Source organism: Engystomops pustulosus, chromosome 9, assembly GCF_040894005.1.
Source record: "Engystomops pustulosus chromosome 9, aEngPut4.maternal, whole genome shotgun sequence".
NCBI classification, from domain to species: domain Eukaryota; kingdom Metazoa; phylum Chordata; class Amphibia; order Anura; family Leptodactylidae; genus Engystomops; species Engystomops pustulosus.
The window spans coordinates 102,620,555-102,647,832 of record NC_092419.1 but is presented as its reverse complement, the minus strand read 5'-3'; the positions used below and the strand labels follow the sequence as shown (position 1 = coordinate 102,647,832).

The following is a 27,278-nucleotide window of genomic DNA, read 5'->3' as shown; positions in this document are numbered from 1 at the left end:
GGCAAGCCGAAATTGCTCGGAAGAATCAACTTTTCAGAATGAATGTTGAGACCTGTATCACAGATTTAGGAAGAAGCATTATCCGAAACAAGTCCTGAAGAAAGCATACAATCGTGCTAGAACTTTACAACAAGAGGAGCTACTAAGGACAAAAGTAGGGGCACAGGACCCTCCTCAAATAAGATGCATAGGGCAGTTTGACGCATATTCAAATGAGATAATGGCAATCATGAAAAAATATTGGCCCCTGTTGAAAGCTGATCCGGATCTTAAGAAGGTCCTAAGCCCCCACCCGAGACTCACATACCGTAGGGCTCCTAACTTACGGGACCACCTGGTCCATAGGCATCTTGACCAGGGACTAGAACCACCAACGAACTGGCTTACTGAAGCCACCATAGGATCACACCCGTGTGGAAACTGCTCCTTCTGCCCTTTTCTACCTAGGGTAAAGGAGTTTACAAATCCGGTGGACAATAGGGTGTATACCATCCGACAGTTCTTTAACTGTCGTAGCTCTGGTATTGTTTATGTAGCCAGCTGCCCATGCCCTAAACTCTACATCGGAAAGACTATTCAAGAATTCTGGAGGAGGATCTCCAAGCATCTGAGTACCATACGGAACAGAGAAGATACCTCCATCTCTCGCCACGTCAGACAAGTACATGACGGAAACCCAGAATGCATAAAATTCTGGGGTCTGCAACAAGTAAAATTAGGCCCATGTAAAGGAGATTTGGATAAAAAACTACTGAAAGAAGAGGCCAAATGGATCTATAGACTTGAAAGCCTCAGTCCAAAGGGTCTAAACGAGGGCTTTTCGTTCTCACCCTTTTTGTAAAGTCTCTGCAAATTTGTTGTCAATAATAAACGTAAAACGGTGCATGATACAAGAGAATTCTTTACCAACTCCAATTTAAGAACAGACTACTATTCCGGTATACATAATATTACCTACTAAAAACCCCACCTATGAGTTATAAACTCTCACATACAAATATAAGTATATATCATCTTAGAATCCCCTTTGCCACACCACAATAGCCTCACGGATGTCCAATTATGCGACACCTATAGTGATATCGATCCTAAATAATCCACTCAATGCACTCAAACATACAATACTGAGCATTACTTACCTTTTGCTCTCGATTCTACTTTGCACAATTTCACTTCATTCTAAGTCTCGCCTCCAATTTAAGCATATAATGGAAAGGACCTATGGACGTCAAAGCGCATGCGCCACCACTTAGTCTCTAATTGAGCATACCGGACAATATGCGCATGCTCTCCCCCTTTGATTCCTTGACGACTACCTGATCGCACCGCGCATGCGCGGCTTACCCCGCCGGGCAGGTCGCGTTGTATGTGACGAGATTACATGACGTCATAGCACGCGACCTCCCGACTATCAACAACATCCGGCGCAAGGTATGACTTGGTGGCTTACATCCACCTATACCTTCTAACCTTAAAAGATCTTAAGTCCTTAGGTAATATAAAACGGAGCTCTATTGGTGGATGTTTAACCCCTCCGGTGGCGCAGGGTGATGACAATAGAGGGATAGGTTATATATACCTGGTACTCACATGGTCAGGCTGCAGTCAGCCCCTAACCCCTGATGACGCCTGTAGGGCGAAACATGTCGGGTGGGCGAAGCTGACCTGTTGGTTCACTTTTAACTAGCAATAGATAGCTATCCACAATTGAAAGCATGAAGTAGGGTTTAGATTTTTAATACCCTAGGGAATATATAGCAAATGTTGCTGTACCCAAGTATAGAAAAGGGAGATATAGTGACCCCTTTTTCCTAGCTGCTACCTTCCATTCACCCTCTGCAATTAGGTGGGAATTGATCAACCCACCCAGAGTATATCACTGCTTAGCGGCAAGGTTGGAAGCCCTATCTCCCCTTTGATTAATTAGTGTGGACGCCATTAGAGATGAGCGAACACTAAAATGCTCGGGTGCTCGTTATTCGAGACGAACTTTTCCCGATGCTCGAGTGCTCGTCTCGAATAACGAACCCCATTGAAGTCAATGGGAGACTCGAGCATTTTTCAAGGGGACCAAGGCTCTGCACAGGGAAGCTTGGCCAAACACCTGGAAACCTCAGAAAAGGATGGAAACACCACGGAAATGGACAGGAAACAGCAGGGGCAGCATGCATGGATGCCTCTGAGGCTGCTTAATCGCACCATTATGCCAAAATTATGGGCAACAGCATGGCCATGACAGAGTGACAGAATGAAGCTAGATAGCATCTAAAACATCCAATAATTGACCCTGACACTATAGGGGACGGCATGCAGAGGCAGCGGCAGCAGGCTAGAGAGTGGCATGGCGACATACCCTAATTGGACTCGGGCTTCAAACCAATGGGTGGCAGAGAGGAACCAAAGGAGGTGAGCAAGAAGCGCTCAAATAATATCGGTACATGATAAAAGTTTGCCAGTATATTTTGTGGATTACACAGCAGGGTGGCGACAAAGTTAACATGGAAGCCATGAAAACAACCCAAAATTCTGCCTGACACAGCTCGTTTGATAAGGGGACCATGTATGGAGGCAGTGAACTAGTAGTAGATTAAAGGTGCTGCAGTTAAAACTATGTTAGTTGGATCTTGGCATGGAGCTGGCGCTCCGCTGCCAGGCGAGCTTTCGCCAATCCAAGCCCCTGTCTATAGGCTACTCCCCAAACAGCACTTCTAAGAACCTTTTGTATAAGATCAAGTGTAGTAGCGTTCTTATAAGTTTAGGATATGCCGGGTGAGGGGAATGTAAACAGCTGCGCAAGAAGCGCTGAAATAATATCCCTAAATGGTAAAAGTTTGCCAGTATATTTTGTGGATAACACAGCAGGGTGGCGACAAAGTTAACAACTTTGATGTGGAATCCATGAAAACAACCCAAATTTCTGCCTGACACACCTCGTTTGATAAAGGGACGATGTATGGAGGCAGCTATATGGACGACTTTTGGAGGTAGCAATGGAGACAACGTGTGGAGGCTGCTATGGAGACAATTTAATTTGGATAGTGCCTGTATGTGGCAGTCCCAAACATTTTTCAAACCAGAGGAGCAGGTAGGTGGCCCTCCAGTAAAATGGAATAGATTGAGTGCCTGTATGTGGCAGTCCCAAAAATGTTTCAAACCAGAGGAGCAGGTAGGTGGCCCTGCAGTAAAATGGAATAGATTGAGTGCCTGTATGTGGCAGTCCCAAACATTTTTCAAACCAGAGGAGCAGGTAGGTGGCCCTCCAGTAAAATGGAATAGATTGAGTGCCTGTATGTGGCAGTCCCACAAATTGTTCAAACCAGAGGAGCAGGTAGGTGGCCCTCCAGTAAAATGGAATAGATTGAGTGCCTGTATGTGGCAGTCCCAAAAATTGTTCAAACCAGAGGAGCAGGTAGGTGGCCCTCCAGTAAAATGGAATAGATTGAGTGCCTGTATGTGGCAGTCCCAAAAATGTTTCAAACCAGAGGAGCAGGTAGGTGTCCCTCCAGTAAAATGGAATAGATTGAGTGCCTGTATGTGGCAGTCCCAAACATTTTTCAAACCAGAGGAGCAGGTAGGTGGCCCTCCAGTAAAATGGAATAGATTGAGTGCCTGTATGTGGCAGTCCCAAAAATTGTTCAAACCAGAGGAGCAGGTAGGTGGCCCTGCAGTAAAATGGAATAGATTGAGTGCCTGTATGTGGCAGTCCCAAAAATTGTTCAAACCAGAGGAGCAGGTAGGTGGCCCTCCAGTAAAATGGAATAGATTGAGTGCCTGTATGTGGCAGTCCCAAAAATTTTTTAAAACAGAGGACCGGGTAGGTGGCCCTCCAGAAAAATGGAATAGATTGAGTGCCTGTATGTGGCACTCACAAAAATTGTTTCAAACAGAGGACCGGGTAGGTGGCCCTCCAGAAAAATTAAATGCATGAAGTACTATAGCAAGAGCCAGTGGGCCCTGTCAAAAAATAGCCATTTTCCTCTGCTTTACTGTACAAAGAGGAGGAGAAGGAGGAAAATGAGGAGGAGGAGGAGGAGTGGATCAATTATTCAGGTTGAGCTTCCTTCACCTGGTGGAGATTGGAAATTCTGAGAAATCCAGCCTTTATTCATTTTAATAAGCGTCAGCCTGTCAGCGCTGTCAGTCGACAGGCGTGTACGCTTATCGGTGATGATGCCACCAGCTGCACTGAAAACCCGCTCGGACAAGACGCTAGCGGCAGGGCAGGCAAGAACCTCCAAGGCGTACAGCGCCAGTTCGTGCCACGTGTCCAGCTTTGAAACCCAGTAGTTGTAGGGAGCTGTGTGATCATTTAGGACGATGGTATGGTCAGCTACGTACTCCCTCACCATCTTTCTGTAAAGATCAGCCCTACTCTGCCGAGACTGGGGACAGGTGACAGTGTCTTGCTGGGGTGACATAAAGCTGGCAAAAGCCTTGTAAAGCGTACCCTTGCCAGTGCTGGACAAGCTGCCTGCTCGCCTACTCTCCCTCGCTACTTGTCCCGCAGAACTACGCACTCCGCCGCTAGCGCTGTCAGAAGGGAAATACTGTTTCAGCTTGTGCACCAGGGCCTGCTGGTATTCATGCATTCTCACACTCCTTTCCTCTGCAGGGATGAGAGTGGAAAGATTTTGCTTGTACCGTGGGTCCAGGAGAGTGAACACCCAGTAATCGGTGCTGGAATAAATTCTTTGAACGCGAGGGTCACGGGATAGGCAGCCTAGCATGAAATCTGCCATATGCGCCAGAGTACCAACGCGTAAGAATTCACTCCCCTCACTGGCCTGACTGTCCATTTCCTCCTCCTCCAACTCCTCCAACTCCTCTTCTTCTGCCCATACACGCTGAACAGTGAAGGACTCAACAATGGTCCCCTCTTGTGTCTCGCCAACATTCTCCTCCTCTTCCTCCTCATCCTCCTCCACCTCCACCTCCTCCGATATGCGCTGAGAAACAGACCTCAGGGTGCTTTGGCTATCAACAAGGGAATATTCTTCCCCCGTCTCTTGTGACGAGCGCAAAGCTTCCGACTTCATGCTGACCAGAGAGTTTTTCAACAGGCCAAGCAGCGGGATGGTGAGGCTGATGATGGCGGCATCGCCACTGACCATCTGTGTTGACTCCTCAAAGTTACTCAGCACCTGACAGATATCAGACATCCACGTCCACTCCTCATTGTAGACTTGAGGAAGCTGACTGACCTGACTACCAGTTCTGGTGGAAGTTGACATCTGGCAGTCTACAATCGCTCTGCGCTGCTGGTAAACTCTGGATAACATGGTCAGTGTTGAATTCCACCTCGTGGGCACGTCGCACAACAGTCGGTGAGCGGGCAGTTGGAGGCGGCGCTGCGCTGCCCTGAGAGTGGCAGCATCTGGGCTGGACTTCCTGAAATGCGCACAGATGCGGCGCACCTTTGTGAGCAAATCAGACAGATTGGGGTATGTCTTGAGGAAACGCTGCACTATCAGATTTAACACATGGGCCAGGCATGGCACATGTGTCAGTCTGCCGAGTTGCAGAGCCGCCACCAGGTTACGGCCGTTGTCACACACAACCATTCCCGGCTTGAGGTTCAGCGGTGCCAGCCACAGATCAGTCTGCGCCGTGATGCCCTGTAATAGCTCTTGGGCGGTGTGCCTTTTGTCGCCTAGGCTCAGCAGTTTGAGCACCGCCTGCTGTCGCTTAGCGACGGCACTGCTGCTGTGCCTAGAGCTACCGACTGATGGCGCCGTGCCCACGGATGGTAGTTCGGAGGAGGAGGTGGAGGAGGGGTGGGAGGAGGAGGAGGCATAGTAGGCCTGAAACACCTGGACCGAGGTAGGCCCCGCAATCCTCGGCGTCGGCAGTATATGAGCAGCCCCAGGGTCAGACTCGGTCCCAGCCTCCACCAAGTTAACCCAATGTGCCGTCAGCGATATATAGTGGCCCTGCCCGGCAGCACTCGTCCACGTGTTCGTGGTCAGGTGGACCTTGTCAGAAACGGCGTTGGTCAGGGCACGGATGATGTTGTCTGACACGTGCTGGTGCAGGGCTGGGACGGCACATCGGGAAAAGTAGTGGCGGCTGGGGACCGAATACCGAGGGGCGGCCGCCGCCATGAGGTTGCGAAAGGCCTCGGTCTCTACTAGCCTATAGGGCAGCATCTCCAGGCTAAGCAATCTGGAGATGTGCACATTAAGGGCTTGGGCGTGCGGGTGGGTTGCACTATATTTGCGTTTCCGCTCCAGCGTCTGGGGTATGGAGAGCTGAACACTGGTGGATGCTGTGGAGGATCGTGGAGGCGACGATGGGGTTTTTGTGGCAGGGTCCTGGGCAGGGGGCTGACTAGCAGCTGACACAGGGGAAGGAGCAGTGGTGTGCACGGCCGGAGGTGAACGGGCTTGTTGCCACTGAGTGGGGTGCTTAGCATTCATATGCCTGCGCATACTGGTGGTAGTTAAGCTAGTAGTGGTGGAACCCCTGCTGAGCCTGGTTTGGCAAATGTTGCACACCACAGTCCGTCGTTCATCCGGTGTTTCCTTAAAGAACCTCCAGACTTCTGAAGATCTAGCCCTCGCCGCAAGAGCCCTCGCCACGGGAGCTTCACTAGTTGACACATTTGGCGCTGATGCACCAGCTCTGGCCCTGCCTCTCCGTCTGGCCCCACCACTGCCTCTTCCAACCTGTTCTGGTCGAGGACTCTCCTCCGTCTCAGAAGCACTGTGTTCACCCGGCCTCTCAACCCAGCTTGGGTCTGTCACCTCATCATCCTCCGATCCCTCAGTCTGCTCCCCCCTCGGACTTCCTGCCCTGACAACAACTTCCCCACTGTCTGACAACCGTGTCTCCTCATCGTCGGACACCTCTTTACACGCTTCCACTACGTCAAGAAGGTCATCATCACCCACAGACTGTGACTGGTGGAAAACCTGGGCATCGGAAAATTGCTCAGCAGCAACCGGACAAGTGGTTTGTGACTGTGGGAAGGGTCCAGAAAACAGTTCCTCAGAGTATGCCGGTTCAAATGGCAAATTTTCCTGGGAGGGGGCAGACTGGGGGGGAGGAGGCTGAGGTGCAGGAGCTGGAGGAGTGGCGATTTCGGTGACATGGGTGGACTGCGTGGAAGACTGACTGGTGGTGGACAAATTGCTCGAAGCATTGTCAGCAATCCACGACATCACCTGTTCGCACTGTTCTGGCCTCAACAGTGCTCTACCACGAGTCCCAGTAACTTCAGACATGAACCTAGGTAGCTCTGCGGCGTTCCCCTGCTCCCTCATCAGCAGGTGGTGTCTCACCCCGCCCAGGACCACGGCCTCTGACCCCTGCAGTAGTTGGACGCCCACGTCCCCGCCCTCGTCCTCTACCCCTAGCCCTCGGGTTAAACATTTTTAAAATGAGAGTTATAACTTTATTTTTTTTTTAACTTTTTTTTGTTTTTTTTTGTGTTTTTTTTTTTTTTTTGTGTTTTTTTTTTTTTTTTGAGTTTTTAAAACCAAACAATGCTATCCTATTGCTATGGCTATTTTCTAGCCAAGTATCAAAGCACACTACTATGCCAGATGAGATGACACTGAGTTAGTGCCTAATTGAAATCCAACCCCTACTAAATTTTCCCACTTCGGTCTTTGCTATGGATATGTGCGTCACTAAGCGCAGAACACAGCGGTCGCAAGTCTCACTACAAATTGCTCAGAATTGGCTAGTACATGCACTGCAGAAAGTACAGCCACCAGCAGATCAACCAGAAATCAAATATATAGAACGCTACTGTACGCGTAAGTAAGCTCTTTGTATTCTCCTATGGCTATTTTCTAGCCAAGTATCAAAGCACACTACTATGCCAGATGAGATGACACTGAGTTAGTGCCTAATTGAAATCCAACCCCTACTAAATTTTCCCACTTCGGTCTTTGCTATGGATATGTGCGTCACTAAGCGCAGAACACAGCGGTCGCAAGTCTCACTACAAATTGCTCAGAATTGGCTAGTACATGCACTGCAGAAAGTACAGCCACCAGCAGATCAACCAGAAATCAAATATATAGAACGCTACTGTACGCGTAAGTAAGCTCTTTGTATTCTCCTATGGCTATTTTCTAGCCAAGTATCAAAGCACACTACTATGCCAGATGAGATGACACTGAGTTAGTGCCTAATTGAAATCCAACCCCTACTAAATTTTCCCACTTCGGTCTTTGCTATGGATATGTGCGTCACTAAGCGCAGAACACAGCGGTCGCAAGTCTCACTACAAATTGCTCAGAATTGGCTAGTACATGCACTGCAGAAAGTACAGCCACCAGCAGATCAACCAGAAATCAAATATATAGAACGCTACTGTACGCGTAAGTAAGCTCTTTGTATTCTCCTATGGCTATTTTCTAGCCAAGTATCAAAGCACACTACTATGCCAGATGAGATGACACTGAGTTAGTGCCTAATTGAAATCCAACCCCTACTAAATTTTCCCACTTCGGTCTTTGCTATGGATATGTGCGTCACTAAGCGCAGAACACAGCGGTCGCAAGTCTCACTACAAATTGCTCAGAATTGGCTAGTACATGCACTGCAGAAAGTACAGCCACCAGCAGATCAACCAGAAATCAAATATATAGAACGCTACTGTACGCGTAAGTAAGCTCTTTGTATTCTCCTATGGCTATTTTCTAGCCAAGTATCAAAGCACACTACTATGCCAGATGAGATGACACTGAGTTAGTGCCTAATTGAAATCCAACCCCTACTGAATTTTCCCACTTCGGTCTTTGCTATGGATATGTGCGTCACTAAGCGCAGAACACAGCGGTCGCAAGTCTCACTACAAATTGCTCAGAATTGGCTAGTACATGCACTGCAGAAAGTACAGCCACCAGCAGATCAACCAGAAATCAAATATATAGAACGCTACTGTACGCGTAAGTAAGCTCTTTGTATTCTCCTATGGCTATTTTCTAGCCAAGTATCAAAGCACACTACTATGCCAGATGAGATGACACTGAGTTAGTGCCTAATTGAAATCCAACCCCTACTAAATTTTCCCACTTCGGTCTTTGCTATGGATATGTGCGTCACTAAGCGCAGAACACAGCGGTCGCAAGTCTCACTACAAATTGCTCAGAATTGGCTAGTACATGCACTGCAGAAAGTACAGCCACCAGCAGATCAACCAGAAATCAAATATATAGAATGCTACTGTACGCGTAAGTAAGCTCTTTGTATTCTCCTATGGCTATTTTCTAGCCAAGTATCAAAGCACACTACTATGCCAGATGAGATGACACTGAGTTAGTGCCTAATTGAAATCCAACCCCTACTAAATTTTCCCACTTCGGTCTTTGCTATGGATATGTGCGTCACTAAGCGCAGAACACAGCGGTCGCAAGTCTCACTACAAATTGCTCAGAATTGGCTAGTACATGCACTGCAGAAAGTACAGCCACCAGCAGATCAACCAGAAATCAAATATATAGAACGCTACTGTACGCGTAAGTAAGCTCTTTGTATTCTCCTATGGCTATTTTCTAGCCAAGTATCAAAGCACACTACTATGCCAGATGAGATGACACTGAGTTAGTGCCTAATTGAAATCCAACCCCTACTGAATTTTCCCACTTCGGTCTTTGCTATGGATATGTGTGCCACTAAGAGCTAAACACAACGGTAGCAAGTCCCCCTGCTAATTCCTCACAAAATGGTACTAGATGCAAATTAAAATAAAAAAAGTAGAACGTTATTGTAGCCCTAAGAAGGGCTGTTGGGTTCTTTGAGAATCACTCCTGCCTAACAGTAAGCTAATAGAACACCCTAACGCTTTCCCTGACCAGCAGCAGCTCTCTCCCTAGCGGCATCCAGAGACAGAATGATCCGAGCAGCGCGGGCAGCGGCTAGTCTATCCCAGGGTCACCTGATCTGGCCAGCCAACCACTGCTATCGACGTGTAAGGGTACCACGTCATGCTGGGTGGAGTGCAGAGTCTCCTGGCTTGTGATTGGCTCTGTTTCTGGCCGCCAAAAAGCAAAACGGCGGGAGCTGCCATTTTCTCGAGCGGGCGAAGTATTCGTCCGAGCAACGAGCAGTTTCGAGTACCCTAATGCTCGACCGAGCATCAAGCTCGGACGAGCATGTTCGCTCATCTCTAGACGCCATCTATTTGTAATTTTAAACACTCACGTCTTGCTCTTAAATAATGTATCTAATAAAGGTTATGTTTTAACCAACCACTCACTATAGCCCTGCTGGATAAGGGTTTTTTTGGTCACCAGCTGGGCGACTATTGGAAATTAATAATTGTTCTCTTAGTCCATCCTAATGGCAGCATCCAGTGTGTGTTTTTCTTTCAGTCCGTCCTAATGGCAGCCTCCAGTGTGTGTTTTTCTCTCAGTCCGTCCTAATGGCAGCCTCCAGTGTGTGTTGTTCTCTTAGTCCGTCCTAATGGCAGCCTCCAGTGTGTGTTTTTCTCTTAGTCCGTCCTAATGGCAGCCTCCAGTGTGTGTTGTTCTCTCTGTCCGTCCTAATGGCAGCCTCCAGTGTGTGTTGTTCTCTCAGTCCGTCCTAATGGCAGCCTCCAGTGTGTGTTGTTCTCTCAGTCCGTCCTAATGGCAGCCTCCAGTGTGTGTTTTTCTCTCAGTCCGTCCTAATGGCAGCCTCCAGTGTGTGTTTTTCACTCAGTCCATCTCACTGGCATACACAGGGAGAGAGGAGGGTGGAGCAGGATGAGTCTCTCTGACATATATACAAAGATCCAGAGAGAGTTTACAGACAGCACTAAAGGAAGCATCAGGGATGATTAATCAATTGTTGAACATTCAGAGATTATTATTAAGGCAGTAAAGGCACATGGGCAATTTATGTAAAAGAGTGGGCAACCCGTTTAAGTGAGCATCTCACGGAGCCAAACCAGTTCCCTACGCTGTACTGAAGAGACCCAACCAGGTCGAAACATTGTTGTCTACACTTGGGATTCTGTTCCTTCTGGAATAGATATACTGGTTTGGTTTTAATCATGTCATGAGGCTTCCTAAAGGTCATGCTTGATGTTAAGGGAGCTGCCTTACAAAGTAGATAAAAGAGGAGTGGTTTTCCTTATCCCATCCTGGAAAACTTAACATTTTTCTCAGAATCACCCGAGTGGAGCATCAATGACTTTTATTGGGAGTCTCCATAAGGAGAACTGTTACTTCCAGTTTCTTATAACTCTCCACAGCTATAGTTTGAACAAAACTTTTTGGTGCCACCACATAACCCGTTGATGAAACTGCTTATGTCTTATGATAATTGTAGCCAAATATGTTATAATAAGAACAAGGGATACAGTCATAAAATTGATTTTACATTTGTTTTGCAAAGACAGAAGAAGCTCCACATAAAAAATGTCCAGTTGTCAACTTATATATTAAAGGAAATCTACCATACAAGCACTGACATACTGGTGTGCACCCCTCTGACAGGAGCTGCTCTTCTTTAAGCTTCTTATGCCCTTGTTTATACAAAAAAGGCTTTTAAAATTATGCAAATGAAGCTGAGGGACTCTTGGCTTCATTTGTGTTGAGGATGGAGCCCCTCAGGATAATTTGCATAATTTTAAAGCCTTTTTTTCTTAAAAACAATGGCATAGGAAGCTTAAAGAAGAGCAGATCCTGCCAGAGGGGGTGCACATCAGTAGGTCAGTGTGCTGGGTTTACAATCCTTCATCCTGGTGGTAGATGTACTTTAAAGAACATTTCCTCTAGAATCATCACTAAATATAAGATAACACAAACTTATGCAGACTTATTGTAATCTTATCTCTTACACTAATACAGGACATGGCACCTCCTATAGAAGGTGGGTGACAACCCCTGCAGGACCTAAGACAGCTAGACAGACATTATGAGAACTTCCCAGAAGAGGATGACTCTAGTACTGAGCCCCTGTCCTTACTTCACACGTCTGATTTTCATCTCTGATTTCCTGTAGGAATAGTTATAACCTTTTCCTGATTGCCAATTAATTCCATTAGCAAAACTGTCATGTTTCCCGGGAAGGTAGAGTCCGTTCAGGTTGGATTGATGACATTGGTTATACCACCAGGCTCCCTTGTACAGATCCACACAACTTCTAGGATCAGGATCATTGTCTTGGTCCGGGGTGGAGAACATCATCCCGTTATGGTAGGACAGAGAATCTCCTGCAGCAGGACACAAGTATATTATAGAGACAGCCATAACCTGTCTACCACAGATCCACCATTACACCATTGCTTCTTACCTGCATTCCCACCAGTAAAGCCCCCGAGCACCAGCTTGTATTTTTCACTCTCTCCCATCACTTTAAATGAACTGTATTTAGCAAAAGAGTTTATGAAATCAAAGTCCTGGAGATCAATGCGCAGCTCCCAGGTACCTGTGAGGAAAGCCAATCCTAAGTCACAGAGAATTTACTACAAACTATTTATATATTATACATGTTTGCACATTATTCTGATTATACACACGTCTTCTCTTACCTGATGAAGTAATATTAGAAATATTTTCATTCCCCAACCAGAACTCAGATAGATGACTGCCAAATCCCATCTTGTAGGATTCCCAATTACGAAGGAAATCAACTGAACCATCAGAACGTCTCTGGAAAACCTAAAAGAAACAGAAGCTAAAACCTGGACTATTGTATTCAATGTGACTAAAAGTATAAAATTCTACTAATGTGAAATGTAATTTCCTTGCTTGTGATCTGCCACCAATCCACGCTGCCTAATACAACACAAGGGTAAGATGTCTCTTGGATTGGGACCCTAATGCCTCATCTTGTTGTCTGAACACAAAGCATTGTCTCTCCCGCAGAGTAAAATGATGAATGAATTAATAATTTGGCAGCCAGAAAAATCTAGATAAGTGATTGATATTATTGATGGAACAATGAAGGATCCTGCTTGTAGGGTGTTATCCGTCAGGAAAATCTGTGGCAAACCCCTTTTCCATGGAATTCAATGGGAGACCTCTCCTTTTTTCCGCTCTGAATATAAGGCTTGGCCAAAATATATGTTAGATAACCCAACATAGAATGTGAATCAGATACCGCCATGAGGACAGAGTCTAATAGTAATATAAAATATGATACCCAACAATAAAAGACGTACAGTCCATCCGCCGCCATCAGTGTGCATATCACACAGGACTCGTAGCGGCTGCTTCCCATCAGGATATATAATGTACCAGTCACTCAGGGTAAATCCTTTCTCCAGCAGAGATTTACAGTCCCCGGCAGCTGTAAGACACAAGAAGGGGGAAAAGGAAGGAGACGTGGAAGCGATTATTATATTGTCTGTCTGATTATTTTGGCTATAGAGCTATGGGCACTGTGGTCATACATGGACCTTTCACTATTCCACCATCTCTGTCCATCCCTACATTATTCCTGGTTCTTTACTAATCTGATAATCTCCATCCAGAACCTTTACTCTAAGCTGTATCTTATATCCATTCCCTGATGAGGACAGAACCTTCTATAGTGGAAGTCACTGGTCAGTACAAGGTAAGAAGAGGAAGGACTCCCCCAGAATCAATGTGACTTTTCCATTCTACAATGATACAGTAAATAGCAAACATTCCTGGTGTCCAGGAGGATTTTCTTTAATGAAAATCTCCTTTGCAGTCCTCACTGCCCCATTGTCTCTCTGTGATCCTTGTCTTTTCCTGTCTCTGACCTGTTCCCATTATTTCTATTGATACGTCTTTTATATAATTTACTGATAGGTAAAAGACAAGATGCCAGAAGGATCCACACTCACTGTACAAGACTTCTGGAGAGCCGGGATCTCCCTTATCTCCTGTGTACAGAAGAAAGAGAATATTTTATAAGGTTTTATGTGATGACATGGAGATAATAAAAGATTGAAGACTCTTTACCTTTCAGTCCTTGAGGCCCTGGAGCTCCTGCATCTCCTGCAAAAAAAATAGAAGCTACATTAGATACCTGCATAGAGCGATGTACATCACATAACCTGGAGGAGCTTAGTGAGGGCAAGATGGATGAGAAATACAAACCACAGAAACTAAATATCATAGATAAGAGAGCGTTAGAGCAATATAATATGACGCCAATGTTACCAGCCTGATGGTTATCGGCGTACGGAGAGGTCATTCTAGTTCTAGAAAGTTGACATGTCTTTGTAACTCTTATGTATGAACCTACAATCTAACCTTGTATCCCGGGCGGCCCAGGTCTTCCAGTACTTCCTCCAGGACCTGAATATAAGAAACATTGCATAGACTGTGACACAACATATCAGAGCCATACATTATATATACATTATATATACATATTATAGGGTCTGAATACAGACCAAGAGACATTGGCTAGATAACACTTTGCTTGAGAAATAGAAATAGGTTGAGTCTCAGGAAATACGACTAGAAAAAAATGTAGTCCTGAAGAAGTCTTAGCAAAGAATCAGTAGATGTGACCAAGAGAAGTCCAATCCAAAACTACATGAAGAAATCTTTCTACAAACTACCTACATATATTTCAGTCAGTCCTGTAGGAGTATCGCAGCCGTAGTACTTTGTGGATATACCTCTGGAGATAACATCTGGAGAAGTCCCACTAGATAATACTTGTAGTTGTATTTGAAAAAAACTCACAGTAAATTCTATCATAAAAAGTCTCAGTCATTAAAACCCATTGATTCCAAAAAATATCACATTGTGAAGATTCAGTAAAAGTTTCAGTAAAAACACAATTTCCGTAAATATTGTACTACTTAAAATCCTAGCAGATATTACCTGGAGAAGCCTCAACAAATGTTATAACAAAAGTGAATTGGAGAAGTCTGAATACTAGAAGTCTCAGTAGAAACTACTTTCATTATATATCACCCAGGGACAGCGTCCACCATCTAGATACCATCTTCAGTAAGCGCCATAGCAGATACTTCGTATATGTTATGAAGTAAGTATATACCACAAAGTACAGAAACTCAGGTAGTTGGGAATAAGTAATAAGTATATAATATGACCTAATATAAATCATCACTGTCAGCGTTCCACTGACCTCTCTCCCCTGGTGGTCCACGTTCTCCTTTCTCTCCTTTGGCACCTGGAGCCCCAGGACATCCTCGAAGAACGTTCAGACACTCCGAGCCGCCTGTAAATGAGCAAAAAATTTTGATCAACAATTGATAGATAGTTGTTCCATCAAAATGTATTTTGCGAGCTTCGATTCTATATTTACTGTGAAATATTTTCCGTTTTTCTTGAACAGTCTTATTATAGACACTGGTTATAGCCAAACATTGATGACAATTCTGTTCCCCAGGACACTGACTTACCTGGACATGTGTCTTCAGTATTAGCAACAGTAATGGCCAGGAAGAGGACCATGAATGCTAAGGAGAACATTGTAGCTTCAGACCTGATATCTCCCCCTGGATCTGAATCTGGTCTGTAAAATCAGTGGTAGCTCCTATTTATGTGTCAGGGTGAACTGCCGATTTATTTTTTTAGGTTGTAATTCTATATAGTTGCCCCTCAAGAAAAACTGTTAAGTTACTCTTAGACAAATACAAGAAGAATGTCTACTTCCTCCTATCTATTATCAAAGCAAATATTCATGTCCACAGTTGGCAAATGTAAGTAGATTCCACAATAAGGGAGGACAATCAGTGATGGGTGCAGACACTTTGTAGACTGCGGACTTAGTAGGATAAATGTGGAGGGAAGAGATTTGTGTAGCTAATGTGCCAACCATTGGTGGGGGCAGTACTGATGGGGCAGTACTGATGGAAGATTCTCTTATGAGGGTTATTAAAGGCTGGGGGGGGGGGGGGTCATGGCCTCAATCAGGGAGTGAAAGTTTTTTGAAAGTTTGATTGTGTGTTGGTTTCAGAACATCAAGGTGTCCTTGCCGACCTGAGTGGTTAGTGACCAGAAGGCAACCATAAAGTTATTATTGAGTCTTCAATTAAGCATAAGTGTCTGATGGACTCAGTGACGGGAGCTCCAACATATATATGTAATTGTGAGCATAGACTTAGACTTTCTAAGAAGTGTTATTCCTCAATGCTGTACATTTCTGTGATGTGATACAATGTTTAACAGAAAAGTATTTTCTACCTGTACTTGTGAAATTAATATATATATATCATATTTCTCTCCAGACGCCATCTTGTTCACCCAGTCGACATCTTGTTCACTGTCATCCATCTCATGATTCTGACACCATTTTGTGTATTCTGTCTAGAGATAGTTTTTGTCCTTGCTGCTGTTTTCCTTCTTCTTTGCAGAGCCTGAAGGTCATGTTTTGACTAGTGGGAAGCCTTCACAGTACATTCAGTGATAAAATCCTGTTCTCTTGAGTCTCAGGCTTTTTCAAAGAAACAGATCCTAGAGTTCACTTGGGAAAAGCACTTAAGTGGAGTTGCTCAAAGTATATTTAAGCTAACCTATAGTATTTCAGTATTTTATCAACTTTTCATGCCCTATGCAAAGCATACCTGTTTTCTATACACATAAGTGCAGCTTATGACCTGTATGTGTCTTTCTGTTATACTCCATCATCCATGGTAGCCATTTCGTTTCCCCTTACAACAACTAATTTGGAGATCACCTTACAACTGAAGAAGGGTTGCTGGAGCCATAGATAAAAATCTCTAACAATATACACTCACCGGCCACTTTATTAGGTACACCTGTCCAACTGCACGTTAACACTTAATTTCTAATCAGCCAATCACATGGCGGCAACTCAGTGCATTTAGGCATGTAGACATGGTCAAGACAATCTCCTGCAGTTCAAACCGAGCATCAGTATGGGGAAGAAAGGTGAGTGCCTTTGAACGTGGCATGGTTGTTGGTGCCAGAAGGGCTGGTCTGAGTATTTCAGAAACTGCTACTGGGATTTTCACACACAACCATCTCTATGGTTTACAGCGAATGGTCCAAAAATGAAAAAACATCCAGTGAGCGGCAGTTCTGTGGGCAGAAATGCCTTGTTGATGCCAGAGGTGAGAGGAGAATGGGCAGACTGGTTCGAGCTGATAGAAAGGCAACAGTGACTCAAATCGCCACCCGTTACAACCAAGGTAGGCAGAAGAGCATCTCTGAACGCACAGTACGTCGAACTTTGAGGCAGATTGGCTACAGCAGCAGAAGACCACACCGGGTGCCACTCCTTTCAGCTAAGAACAGGAAACTGAGGCTACAATTTGCACAAGCTCATCGAAATTGGACAGTAGAAGATTGGAAAAACGTTGCCTGGTCTGATGAGTCTCGATTTCTGCTGCGACATTCGGATGGTAGGGTCAGAATTTGGCGTCAACAACATGAAAGCATGGATCCATCCTGCCTTGTATCAACGGTTCAGGCTGGTGGTGGTGGTGTCATGGTGTGGGGAATATTTTCTTGGCACTCTTTGGGCCCCTTGGTACCAATTGAGCATCGTTGCCAGCCACAGCCAACCTGAGTATTGTTGCTGACCATGTCCATCCCTTTATGACCACAATGTACCCAACATCTGATGGCTACTTTCAGCAGGATAATGCGCCATGTCATAAAGCTGGAATCATCTCAGACTGGTTTCTTGAACATGACAATGAGGTCACTGTACTCAAATGGCCTCCACAGTCACCAGATCTCAAACCAATAGAGCATCTTTGGGATGTGGTGGAACGGGAGATTCGCATCATGGATGTGCAGCCGACAAATCTGCGGCAACTGTGTGATGCCATCATGTCAATATGGACCAAAATCTCTGAGGAATGCTTCCAGCACCTTGTTAAATCTATGCCATGAAGAATTGAGGCAGTTCTGAAGGCAAAAGGGGGTCCAACCCGTTACTAGCATGGTGTACCTAATAAAGTGGCCGGTGAGTGTATATACACACACATGCACAGGTTTGGACTGCCCCACTGGTGTGCCCATGAAACCTCTGATGAGCTCCAACACCTCCTGACTCTGCTCCCAATTGTCACTGACTCCACCCACTGCTTACTCTAACACAGGGGTCGGGAACAAACATTTTTGGCTGAGAGAGGCATGGATGCCACATATTTTAAAATGTAATTCCATGTACTAGAGTCATACAATATGAACATGCCCCCAGTAGAGAGGTAGCCACAGCACATGCCCCCCAGTAGATAAGTAGTCACTGCACATGATGCCCCCCAGTAGATAGATAGCTTCCCCTCATGCCACTGGCATATAGGTAGTCACAGCACATGATGCCCTCCAGTACATAGGTAGCTTCCGCATATGCCAGATGTGCTTGAAATGTGTTTCAAAATGAAATTTAACATGAATTTATGAATCACTCACATAATGGGGGTCATTTACTAAGGGCCTGAATCGCTTTTTTTCGTTGGGTTTCCCAAATTTTTCCGATTTCCGCCGAATTGCCCGGGTTTTTGACGCACGCGATTGGATTTTGGCGCTTTCGCGTTGGCATGCATGCAATGGAAATCGGGAGGCGTGGCCTTCGGAAAACCCGATGGATTCGGAAAATCGTGGTATTTTTTTTAAAAAAAGGGCTTGACACGCACTTACATGCACCAGGAAGAGGATGGTGAACACCGGCGGACCTCAGCACAGCAGCGACACCTAGTGGATATCGGCGCACGGACCTTAGTGAATCCCGGCCGGTCGGAGAACCCACCACTGGATCGGCACTTGACCGGGTAAGTAAATCTGCCCCATTGTGTCTGCACAACACAACTCAAAATCCATCTGTTGTTTATGTCATTGGTGGGCGCTAGGTACCCGCTGGACATGTGCAGTGACTAGAAAAGGACCATGATGAGTGATCCTAATATTAATTATCCCTGTAAACCATCATGTACATTCATGTATGTTCAGTAAAATTCCCATGCTCTCCATTGAGTCTTCTAGCACTTGAAGCCATTGGACCTGCCTGGGGGGGTGGGGGTGGTCAGCCGTCTGTAAATTACTAACAAGGCTGTTAAAGGAGTTTTCCTACAAAACAAGTGTGATCCAATTCACAGAACTGCCCCAATCATCTCTATGGAGCTGACAAAGATTGCCACGTGCCGCAGACCCCCACCCATCAGGAAGATAGGCCCTATCGTGTGGATAGGACATAACTCGTCCCGTGGGAAAACCTCTTTACGGCATACATCATTTTTCTAAATACAACACCAAGGCAGAAGCAAAATGCGATTTCTACCTGCCCATAAATCCGTTCTGTAATATTGGGTTAAGCTCCCACTTGTTGGGTAATGTTTCATTTTCGCTGGTGGGAAATAAAAATTTTTTTTATGGACTTCACTACAGATTACAGCTGATCAATGGAGTCACGGACATTTTTTGATCTGTTTATCCTTAGGAAACCTTTCTGCAGGTTTGGACTGACCCTCAGGTGAACAGCGATGCTCCCCGGGAGTGTGTGTGTGTGTGTGTGGGGGGGTCTCAAGAAGGATTTTACTATTGTCCTCCAGACATCTCCGGTCACCACTGTCTTTCTGATTTCCAAGCTGAAGACAATCCCTGACGTTCATATATATCTGGCATGAAAGTGATATCCGAACCTTATTACACAATGGTTTATGGAGCTGCCATATAAAAGAGCACTGAAAATAATAAGATATAGGCTGTGGATCATTGGACCTGTCATGTGAGTATTTGTATTGCCGGAATCTATTACAATGTGAAGTAAATAACCTGATACTATGCAAACTTTCAACATTAGATCCTGGATGATATATGGCCTGTCCACATCTTCATATGATGAAATATCTGTAATTCTTAATATGCATCTGACCAACAATGAATCCTTTATGTGCAGATTCTTTATGTTTATAGGAGGCTTTGGTAAGCAAGAATAACTTTTCAATTCATACACACTACCACCCTCATGCAACTTTGCAGGAAATGGCAATAAAATGCAAAAATTGCATGAAAATTCTAAATTTCCTCTAAAATATGTACAAATTCAGAATACTTATATAAGAAAACATACTTTCCTAAAACAGCAAGATGTGAGGAGATCATACACCCCCCACATGTATATAGTCATCAAAATATGCAGCTAAGGAAACGTTACATCCACAGGGGACACCAAACTATTTTTGCAGAAAATTGCACTGAGCTTCACACAGATCTATCATTGTATGATCCCTTACAGAATGGTAACCCAAATAATAACTATATATCCATAAACCAAGCTAATTTGATAACAAAAGTAACATTTAGATGTGCGCCATTGTATTAGCCGCACAATAACAGAACCCTCCGCGCTTCATAAGAATGAGAGTGAGAACGTCATAACATGGGTGTAAGTAATGGAGGATGATGGGAAATAAAAACTGTATTCCAGAGCATGTGTGTGTTTTTGGTGTTACATATAGCTTTATGGACATGTTCTGGGTGGCGGTGTTAATATGTAGCGACATAAGGCGAAGAGGCTCGAACGTTCATCGTATCAGTCAATTTTCGCAACAAAATACTATCACGAAATAAAAGGCAATAAGAGAGAAAGTGTGTTCTTAGATAGTTCTGGATAGGAGAGGGTTAAAACATGAATATTAGTTGATATTTTTCCTTATCAGAATGTAGTAACATATAAAGTGAATATTTCTGCAACACCCCTGCCAATGCATATGGCAGAGGAGTGGTTTCGAATAAGCCCCTTGGACCATTCAGTACACTAAGAGGTATTTAACAGAGGTAGATACTGCCTTGATAGGCAAGGGTTAAATCTGTATTTGATATTGTTATCATCCAATGATGTTCTGCCTTTGTAACTGGAGTGTGATTGGAGAGTGAAACCACCTGACCAAAGTATAACATAAACCCCTGGACAGGAAATTACAAGTTCTCTTGGAACCCAGCTCCTGGCAGAGGAGCATAGCAACTCCACATTGAGTGACCAGAGACAATGGGGCAGATTTACTTACCTGGCCCATTCGCGATCCAGCGGCGTGTTCTCTGCACAGGATTCAGGTCCGGCCGGGATTTATGAAGGTAGTTCCTCCGCCGTCCACCAGGTGGCGCTGCTGCGCTGAAAAACATCTGAACGCGCCGGAATACACCAGCTTGGACCAAGTGAAGGTAAGCGCTTCCCAAGCGGCACTTTTTCGGTTTTTAAATGCGGCGGTTTTTCAGAATATGTCGGGTTTTCGTTCGGCCATTTCGGCCCCCCGATTTCCGTCACGCGCATGCCGGCACCGATGCGCCACAATACGATCGCGTGCGCCAAAATCCCGGGGCAATTCAGGTACAATCGGCGCAAATTGGAAATATTCGGGTAACACGTCGGGAAAACGCGAATCGGGCCCTTAGTAAATGACCCCCAATGTGTGCCTCACACCCAGGGTCGGACTGGGGCCCACCAGAGAAATTGATTTTGGGGGCCCACCATACTACTACCTAGAAATATTCCCTATTTCACAGGATTTCACAGCGGCTGCATTGTGCTGAGCACTAATTTACCAATAAGAATAACAAACTATAACCCTTCACCTTCTCCGTATATTCTCTGCACCACATAAGAACTAGGTACTGACATTATAGAAATAGTCTAGATCAGTGATGGCTAACCTATGGCATGGGTGCCAGAGGTGGCACTCAGAGCCCTTTCTGTGGGCACTCAGGCCATCACCAGAGAGGAGTCCAGGTACCTTCCTGCAGTCCCAGACAGCCCAGGACTTGCTGTGCACAGATGTATTTTAAAGTGACAGCTGTGCCTGGGACTATTTTCTGCATTATTGGTGTTCTCAGGTGCTGGTATCAATGAAAGCTGTGACAGAGAAGGGAGTATAAATTGCAAATTAAATTTCTGTGCTGGCACTTGGCGATAAATAAGCGGGTCTATGTTGTAGTTTGGGCACTCGGCCTCTAAAAAGTTTGCCATCACTGGTCTAGATAGTTAGTCAGTAATTACAGTTACTAGACTAAGAAGTGGGATTCAGTACCTCACATGTCACACGTCTTCTCCTTTGGGTACTGAACTGCAGGATGACTTCTCCCTTTTTTTCATATCAATGGAGAATGTTCCACCAGATATCTTCATCTGTGTGTGGCACATCTCCACACTGTGCAACTAAAAATATCACCGTCACTACAGCATATTGTCACCTGAGTAACTCTGTGCTCCTAAATAATATTTACTACTCACAACACAACTGACCACACTGTGCCCCCCACAAATATCAAATATACCCCCATAACAAAAACCATACTGTGCCCTCATATTACATTGCGACTACTCAGTATATTACAATACACACCCCTGAGTAAATAATATGATATACCCAAGAAATTAAATTGGACAGAATTACCTTTAATTACATAATATATCATTTCATCTATACAGTCTTACAGTGCTCCTACTTATTTACTATGTTTTATTTAATGCTCTACTTAGTTATTCTTCTTCTGTTTAGTGCTCCTCTTATCAAATATTTTATGTAAAAGTCCTAATAAATACTCCTATTTGGTATACATAAGCACAGCACAGTACTACTACTCCTATCCTGTATATATGAGCATAGCACAGTACTACTACTCCTATCCTGTATATATGGACACAGCACAGTACTACTACTCCTATCCTGTATATATGGGCACAGCACAGTACTACTACTCCTATCCTGTATATATGAGCATAGCACAGTACTACTACTCCTATCCTGTATATATGGGCACAGCACAGTACTACTACTCCTATCCTGTATATATGGGCACAGCACAGTACTACTACTCCGATCCTGTATATATGGGCACAGCACTGTACTACTACTCCTATCCTGTATATATGGACACAGCACAGTACTACTACTCCTATCCTGTATATATGTACACAGCACAGTACTAATACTCCTATCCTGTATATATGGGCACAGCACAGTACTACTACTCTTATCCTGTATATATGAGCATAGCACAGTACTACTACTCCTATCCTGTATATATGGGCACAGCACAGTACTACTACTCCTATCCTGTATATATGGGCACAGCACAGTACTACTACTCCGATCCTGTATATATGGGCACAGCACTGTACTACTACTCCTATCCTGTATATATGGACACAGCACAGTACTACTACTCCTATCCTGTATATATGTACACAGCACAGTACTAATACTCCTATCCTGTATATATGTACACAGCACAGTACTAATACTCCTATCCTGTATATATGGGCACAGCACAGTACTACTACTCTTATCCTGTATATATGAGCATAGCACAGTACTACTACTCCTATCCTGTATATATGGGCACAGCACAGTACTACTACTCCTATCCTGTATATATGGGCACAGCACAGTACTACTACTCTTATCCTGTATATATGAGCATAGCACAGTACTACTACTCCTATCCTGTATATATGGGCACAGCACAGTACTACTACTCTTATCCTGTATATATGAGCATAGCACAGTACTACTACTCCTATCCTGTATATATGGGCACAGCACAGTACTACTACTCCTATCCTGTATATATGGGCACAGCACAGTACTACTACTACGATCCTGTATATATGGGCACAGCACTGTACTACTACTCCTATCCTGTATATATGGACACAGCACAGTACTACTACTCCTATCCTGTATATATGTACACAGCACAGTACTAATACTCCTATCCTGTATATATGGGCACAGCACAGTACTACTACTCTTATCCTGTATATATGAGCATAGCACAGTACTACTACTCCTATCCTGTATATATGGGCACAGCACAGTACTACTACTCCTATCCTGTATATATGGGCACAGCACAGTACTACTACTCTTATCCTGTATATATGAGCATAGCACAGTACTACTACTCCTATCCTGTATATATGGGCACAGCACAGTACTACTACTCCTATCCTGTATAAATGGGCACAGCACAGTACTACTACTCCGATCCTGTATATATGGGCACAGCACTGTACTACTACTCCTATCCTGTATATATGGACACAGCACAGTACTACTACTCCTATCCTGTATATATGTACACAGCACAGTACTAATACTCCTATCCTGTATATATGGGCACAGCACAGTACTACTACTCCTATCCTGTATATATGAGCATAGCACAGTACTACTACTCCTATCCTGTATATATGGGCACAGCACAGTACTACTACTCCTATCCTGTATATATGGGCACAGCACAGTACTACTACTCCGATCCTGTATATATGGGCACAGCACTGTACTACTACTCCTATCCTGTATATATGGACACAGCACAGTACTACTACTCCTATCCTGTATATATGTACACAGCACAGTACTAATACTCCTATCCTGTATATATGGGCACAGCACAGTACTACTACTCTTATCCTGTATATATGAGCATAGCACAGTACTACTACTCCTATCCTGTATATATGGGCACAGCACAGTACTACTACTCCTATCCTGTATATATGGGCACAGCACAGTACTACTACTCCGATCCTGTATATATGGGCACAGCACTGTACTACTACTCCTATCCTGTATATATGGACACAGCACAGTACTACTACTCCTATCCTGTATATATGTACACAGCACAGTACTAATACTCCTATCCTGTATATATGTACACAGCACAGTACTAATACTCCTATCCTGTATATATGGGCACAGCACAGTACTACTACTCTTATCCTGTATATATGAGCATAGCACAGTACTACTACTCCTATCCTGTATATATGGGCACAGCACAGTACTACTACTCCTATCCTGTATATATGGGCACAGCACAGTACTACTACTCTTATCCTGTATATATGAGCATAGCACAGTACTACTACTCCTATCCTGTATATATGGGCACAGCACAGTACTACTACTCTTATCCTGTATATATGAGCATAGCACAGTACTACTACTCCTATCCTGTATATATGGGCACAGCACAGTACTACTACTCCTATCCTGTATATATGGGCACAGCACAGTACTACTACTCCGATCCTGTATATATGGGCACAGCACTGTACTACTACTCCTATCCTGTATATATGGACACAGCACAGTACTACTACTCCTATCCTGTATATATGTACACAGCACAGTACTAATACTCCTATCCTGTATATATGGGCACAGCACAGTACTACTACTCTTATCCTGTATATATGAGCATAGCACAGTACTACTACTCCTATCCTGTATATATGGGCACAGCACAGTACTACTACTCCTATCCTGTATATATGGGCACAGCACAGTACTACTACTCTTATCCTGTATATATGAGCATAGCACAGTACTACTACTCCTATCCTGTATATATGGGCACAGCACAGTACTACTACTCCTATCCTGTATAAATGGGCACAGCACAGTACTACTACTCCGATCCTGTATATATGGGCACAGCACTGTACTACTACTCCGATCCTGTATATATGGACACAGCACAGTACTACTACTCCTATCCTGTATATATGTACACAGCACAGTACTAATACTCCTATCCTGTATATATGGGCACAGCACAGTACTACTACTCTTATCCTGTATATATGAGCATAGCACAGTATTACTACTCCTATCCTGTATATATGGGCACAGCACAGTACTACTACTCCTATCCTGTATATATGGGCACAGCACAGTACTACTACTCCGATCCTGTATATATGTGTACAGCACAGTACTACTACTCCTATCCTGTATCTATGTGTACAGCACAGTACTAATACTCCTATCCTGTATATATGGGCACAGCACAGTACTACTACTCCTATCCTGTATCTATGTGTACAGCACAGTACTACTACTCCTTTTCTGTATATATGGGCACGGCACATTACTACCACTCCTATCCTGTATCTATGTGTACAGCACAGTACTACTACTCCTATCCTGTATCTATGTGTACAGCACAGTACTACTATTTCACCTATCCTGTATCTATGTGTACAGCACAGTACTACTACCCCTATCCTGTACATATGGGCACAGCACAGTACTACTTCTCCTATCCTGTATATATGAGCACAGCACAGCACTATTACTCCTATCCTGTATATTTGAGCACAGCACAGCACTACTACTCCTATCCTGTATATATGAGCACAGCACTACTACTCCTATCCTGTATATTTGAGCACAGCACAGCACTACTACTCCTATCCTGTATATATGAGCACAGCACTACTACTCCTATCCTGTATATATGGGAACAGCACAGTACTACTACTCCTATCCTTTATATATGTACACATCACAGTACTACTACTCCTATCCTTTATATATTGACACATCACTACTATTCCTATCTTGCTATCTTGTATATATGGGCACAGCACAGCACTACTCCTCCTATCCTGTATATATGTACACATCACAGTACTACTACTCCTATCCTGTATATATTGACACATCACTACTACTCCTATATTGTATATGTATATGTGCAATACCCCCCCCCCCTCCATTACATATTATACCCCCTTACTATACTGTATATTTCCCCTAGTGGCCATTTTATATTCCTGCAACCAGTCCCATTGTTGTATTTAGTCTTCTAGTGGCCCCTTGGAGTACCTAATTATATGTTTTCCCTAACTACTGTGGCCCCCTATGATATATTTAGTCTAGTAGAGGAAAATAATAAAATCCACTTACCTGTCGCAGCGCTCCCGCGTCCTCCACTTCACTTCTCCCGCCGACAGAGGAACTGTCATGAACAAGGTGCACAACAGGGATTACAGTGTGACGCGTGCTGGGAAAAAAATGGCCACGTCACACATTCCCAGCAACGGCCACGCATTATATCAAAGATGGTACTCGAGTAGTCACGTACGGCCGCATCGGGTACCAGAGCTTTCACTCGCTGTCAGGGGCCTCAGATTGGGATGGAGGCCCCTGCCGTAGTGGAGGTATCGGGGGCCCACCGGAGGATTCTCCGGTCCTCCGGTGGGCCAGTCCGACCCTGCTCACACCTCTACTGAGCTCACACAGAACAACCTGGACTAAACCTGCAGCTTCCAGCATTGGACACAGCTACTTCCCAGCCTGTATCTGTAACCAGGCTGGTAACCTAACTCCTGAGGTTCACTCTCCAAGATCACTCCCAGTAATCCGACCATCTGTAAGGAATCGTTTGGCACGTTGCCTGCTGTTGGTTCGAATAAAGAACTGTAAGTTATTTTTGTACAACGTTGCCTTCGTCTGGTCCCTGCTGCGGCTGTCACCATCAAGGGCGCCCCCATCTATCATTCAGGGACACATACCACAGACTCTAAGGGCTGCCCCAGGGAGAACCAGTACCACAGCCTCTCCCTCACCTAATTTCTTGCACACGCCACCTGCTGGAGACCTGCCAGGCTGTAGGACA

The 27,278-nt window shown here is 44.6% G+C and overlaps 1 protein-coding gene and 1 long non-coding RNA gene across 3 annotated transcripts in view; one reads left to right on the top strand and one right to left on the bottom strand.

The window, feature by feature from the left end:
- The window catches only part of LOC140077649 (uncharacterized), a 30,726-nt gene extending 16,856 nt beyond the window's left edge, over positions 1–13,870 (top strand). For both annotated transcript variants that reach the window (XR_011849804.1, XR_011849805.1), the window contains exons 3-4: positions 12,511–12,732; positions 13,719–13,870. This is a non-coding gene — a long non-coding RNA (uncharacterized lncRNA). The remainder of the gene's footprint in view (positions 1–12,510; positions 12,733–13,718) is intronic.
- LOC140077648 (ficolin-1-like) lies at positions 11,552–15,384 on the bottom strand. Its single transcript, XM_072124974.1, has 9 exons — positions 15,293–15,384; positions 15,016–15,108; positions 14,166–14,210; positions 13,872–13,907; positions 13,754–13,792; positions 13,103–13,230; positions 12,470–12,599; positions 12,232–12,366; positions 11,552–12,151 (listed from the first exon to the last, which is right to left on the bottom strand). Exons 1-9 carry the CDS (start codon positions 15,360–15,362, stop codon positions 11,901–11,903), a joined length of 927 nt encoding a protein of 308 aa, XP_071981075.1. The 5' UTR covers positions 15,363–15,384; the 3' UTR covers positions 11,552–11,900.
- Positions 15,385–27,278: the final 11,894 nt, after the last annotated feature.

What these genes read in the sequence shown, in the direction of transcription:
- LOC140077648 (XM_072124974.1), bottom strand. Translation starts at nt 15,362, where the DNA reads ATGTTCTCCTTAGCATTCATGGTCCTCTTCCTGGCCATTACTGTTGCT. An exon ending in TACTGAAGACACATGTCCAG is followed by an intron (nt 15,109 to 15,292) that starts GTAAGTCAGTGT and finishes GCTCATTTACAG; the next exon opens with GCGGCTCGGAGTGTCTGAAC. An exon ending in AGGGCCTCAAGGACTGAAAG is followed by an intron (nt 13,793 to 13,871) that starts GTAAAGAGTCTT and finishes TTCTGTACACAG; the next exon opens with GAGATAAGGGAGATCCCGGC.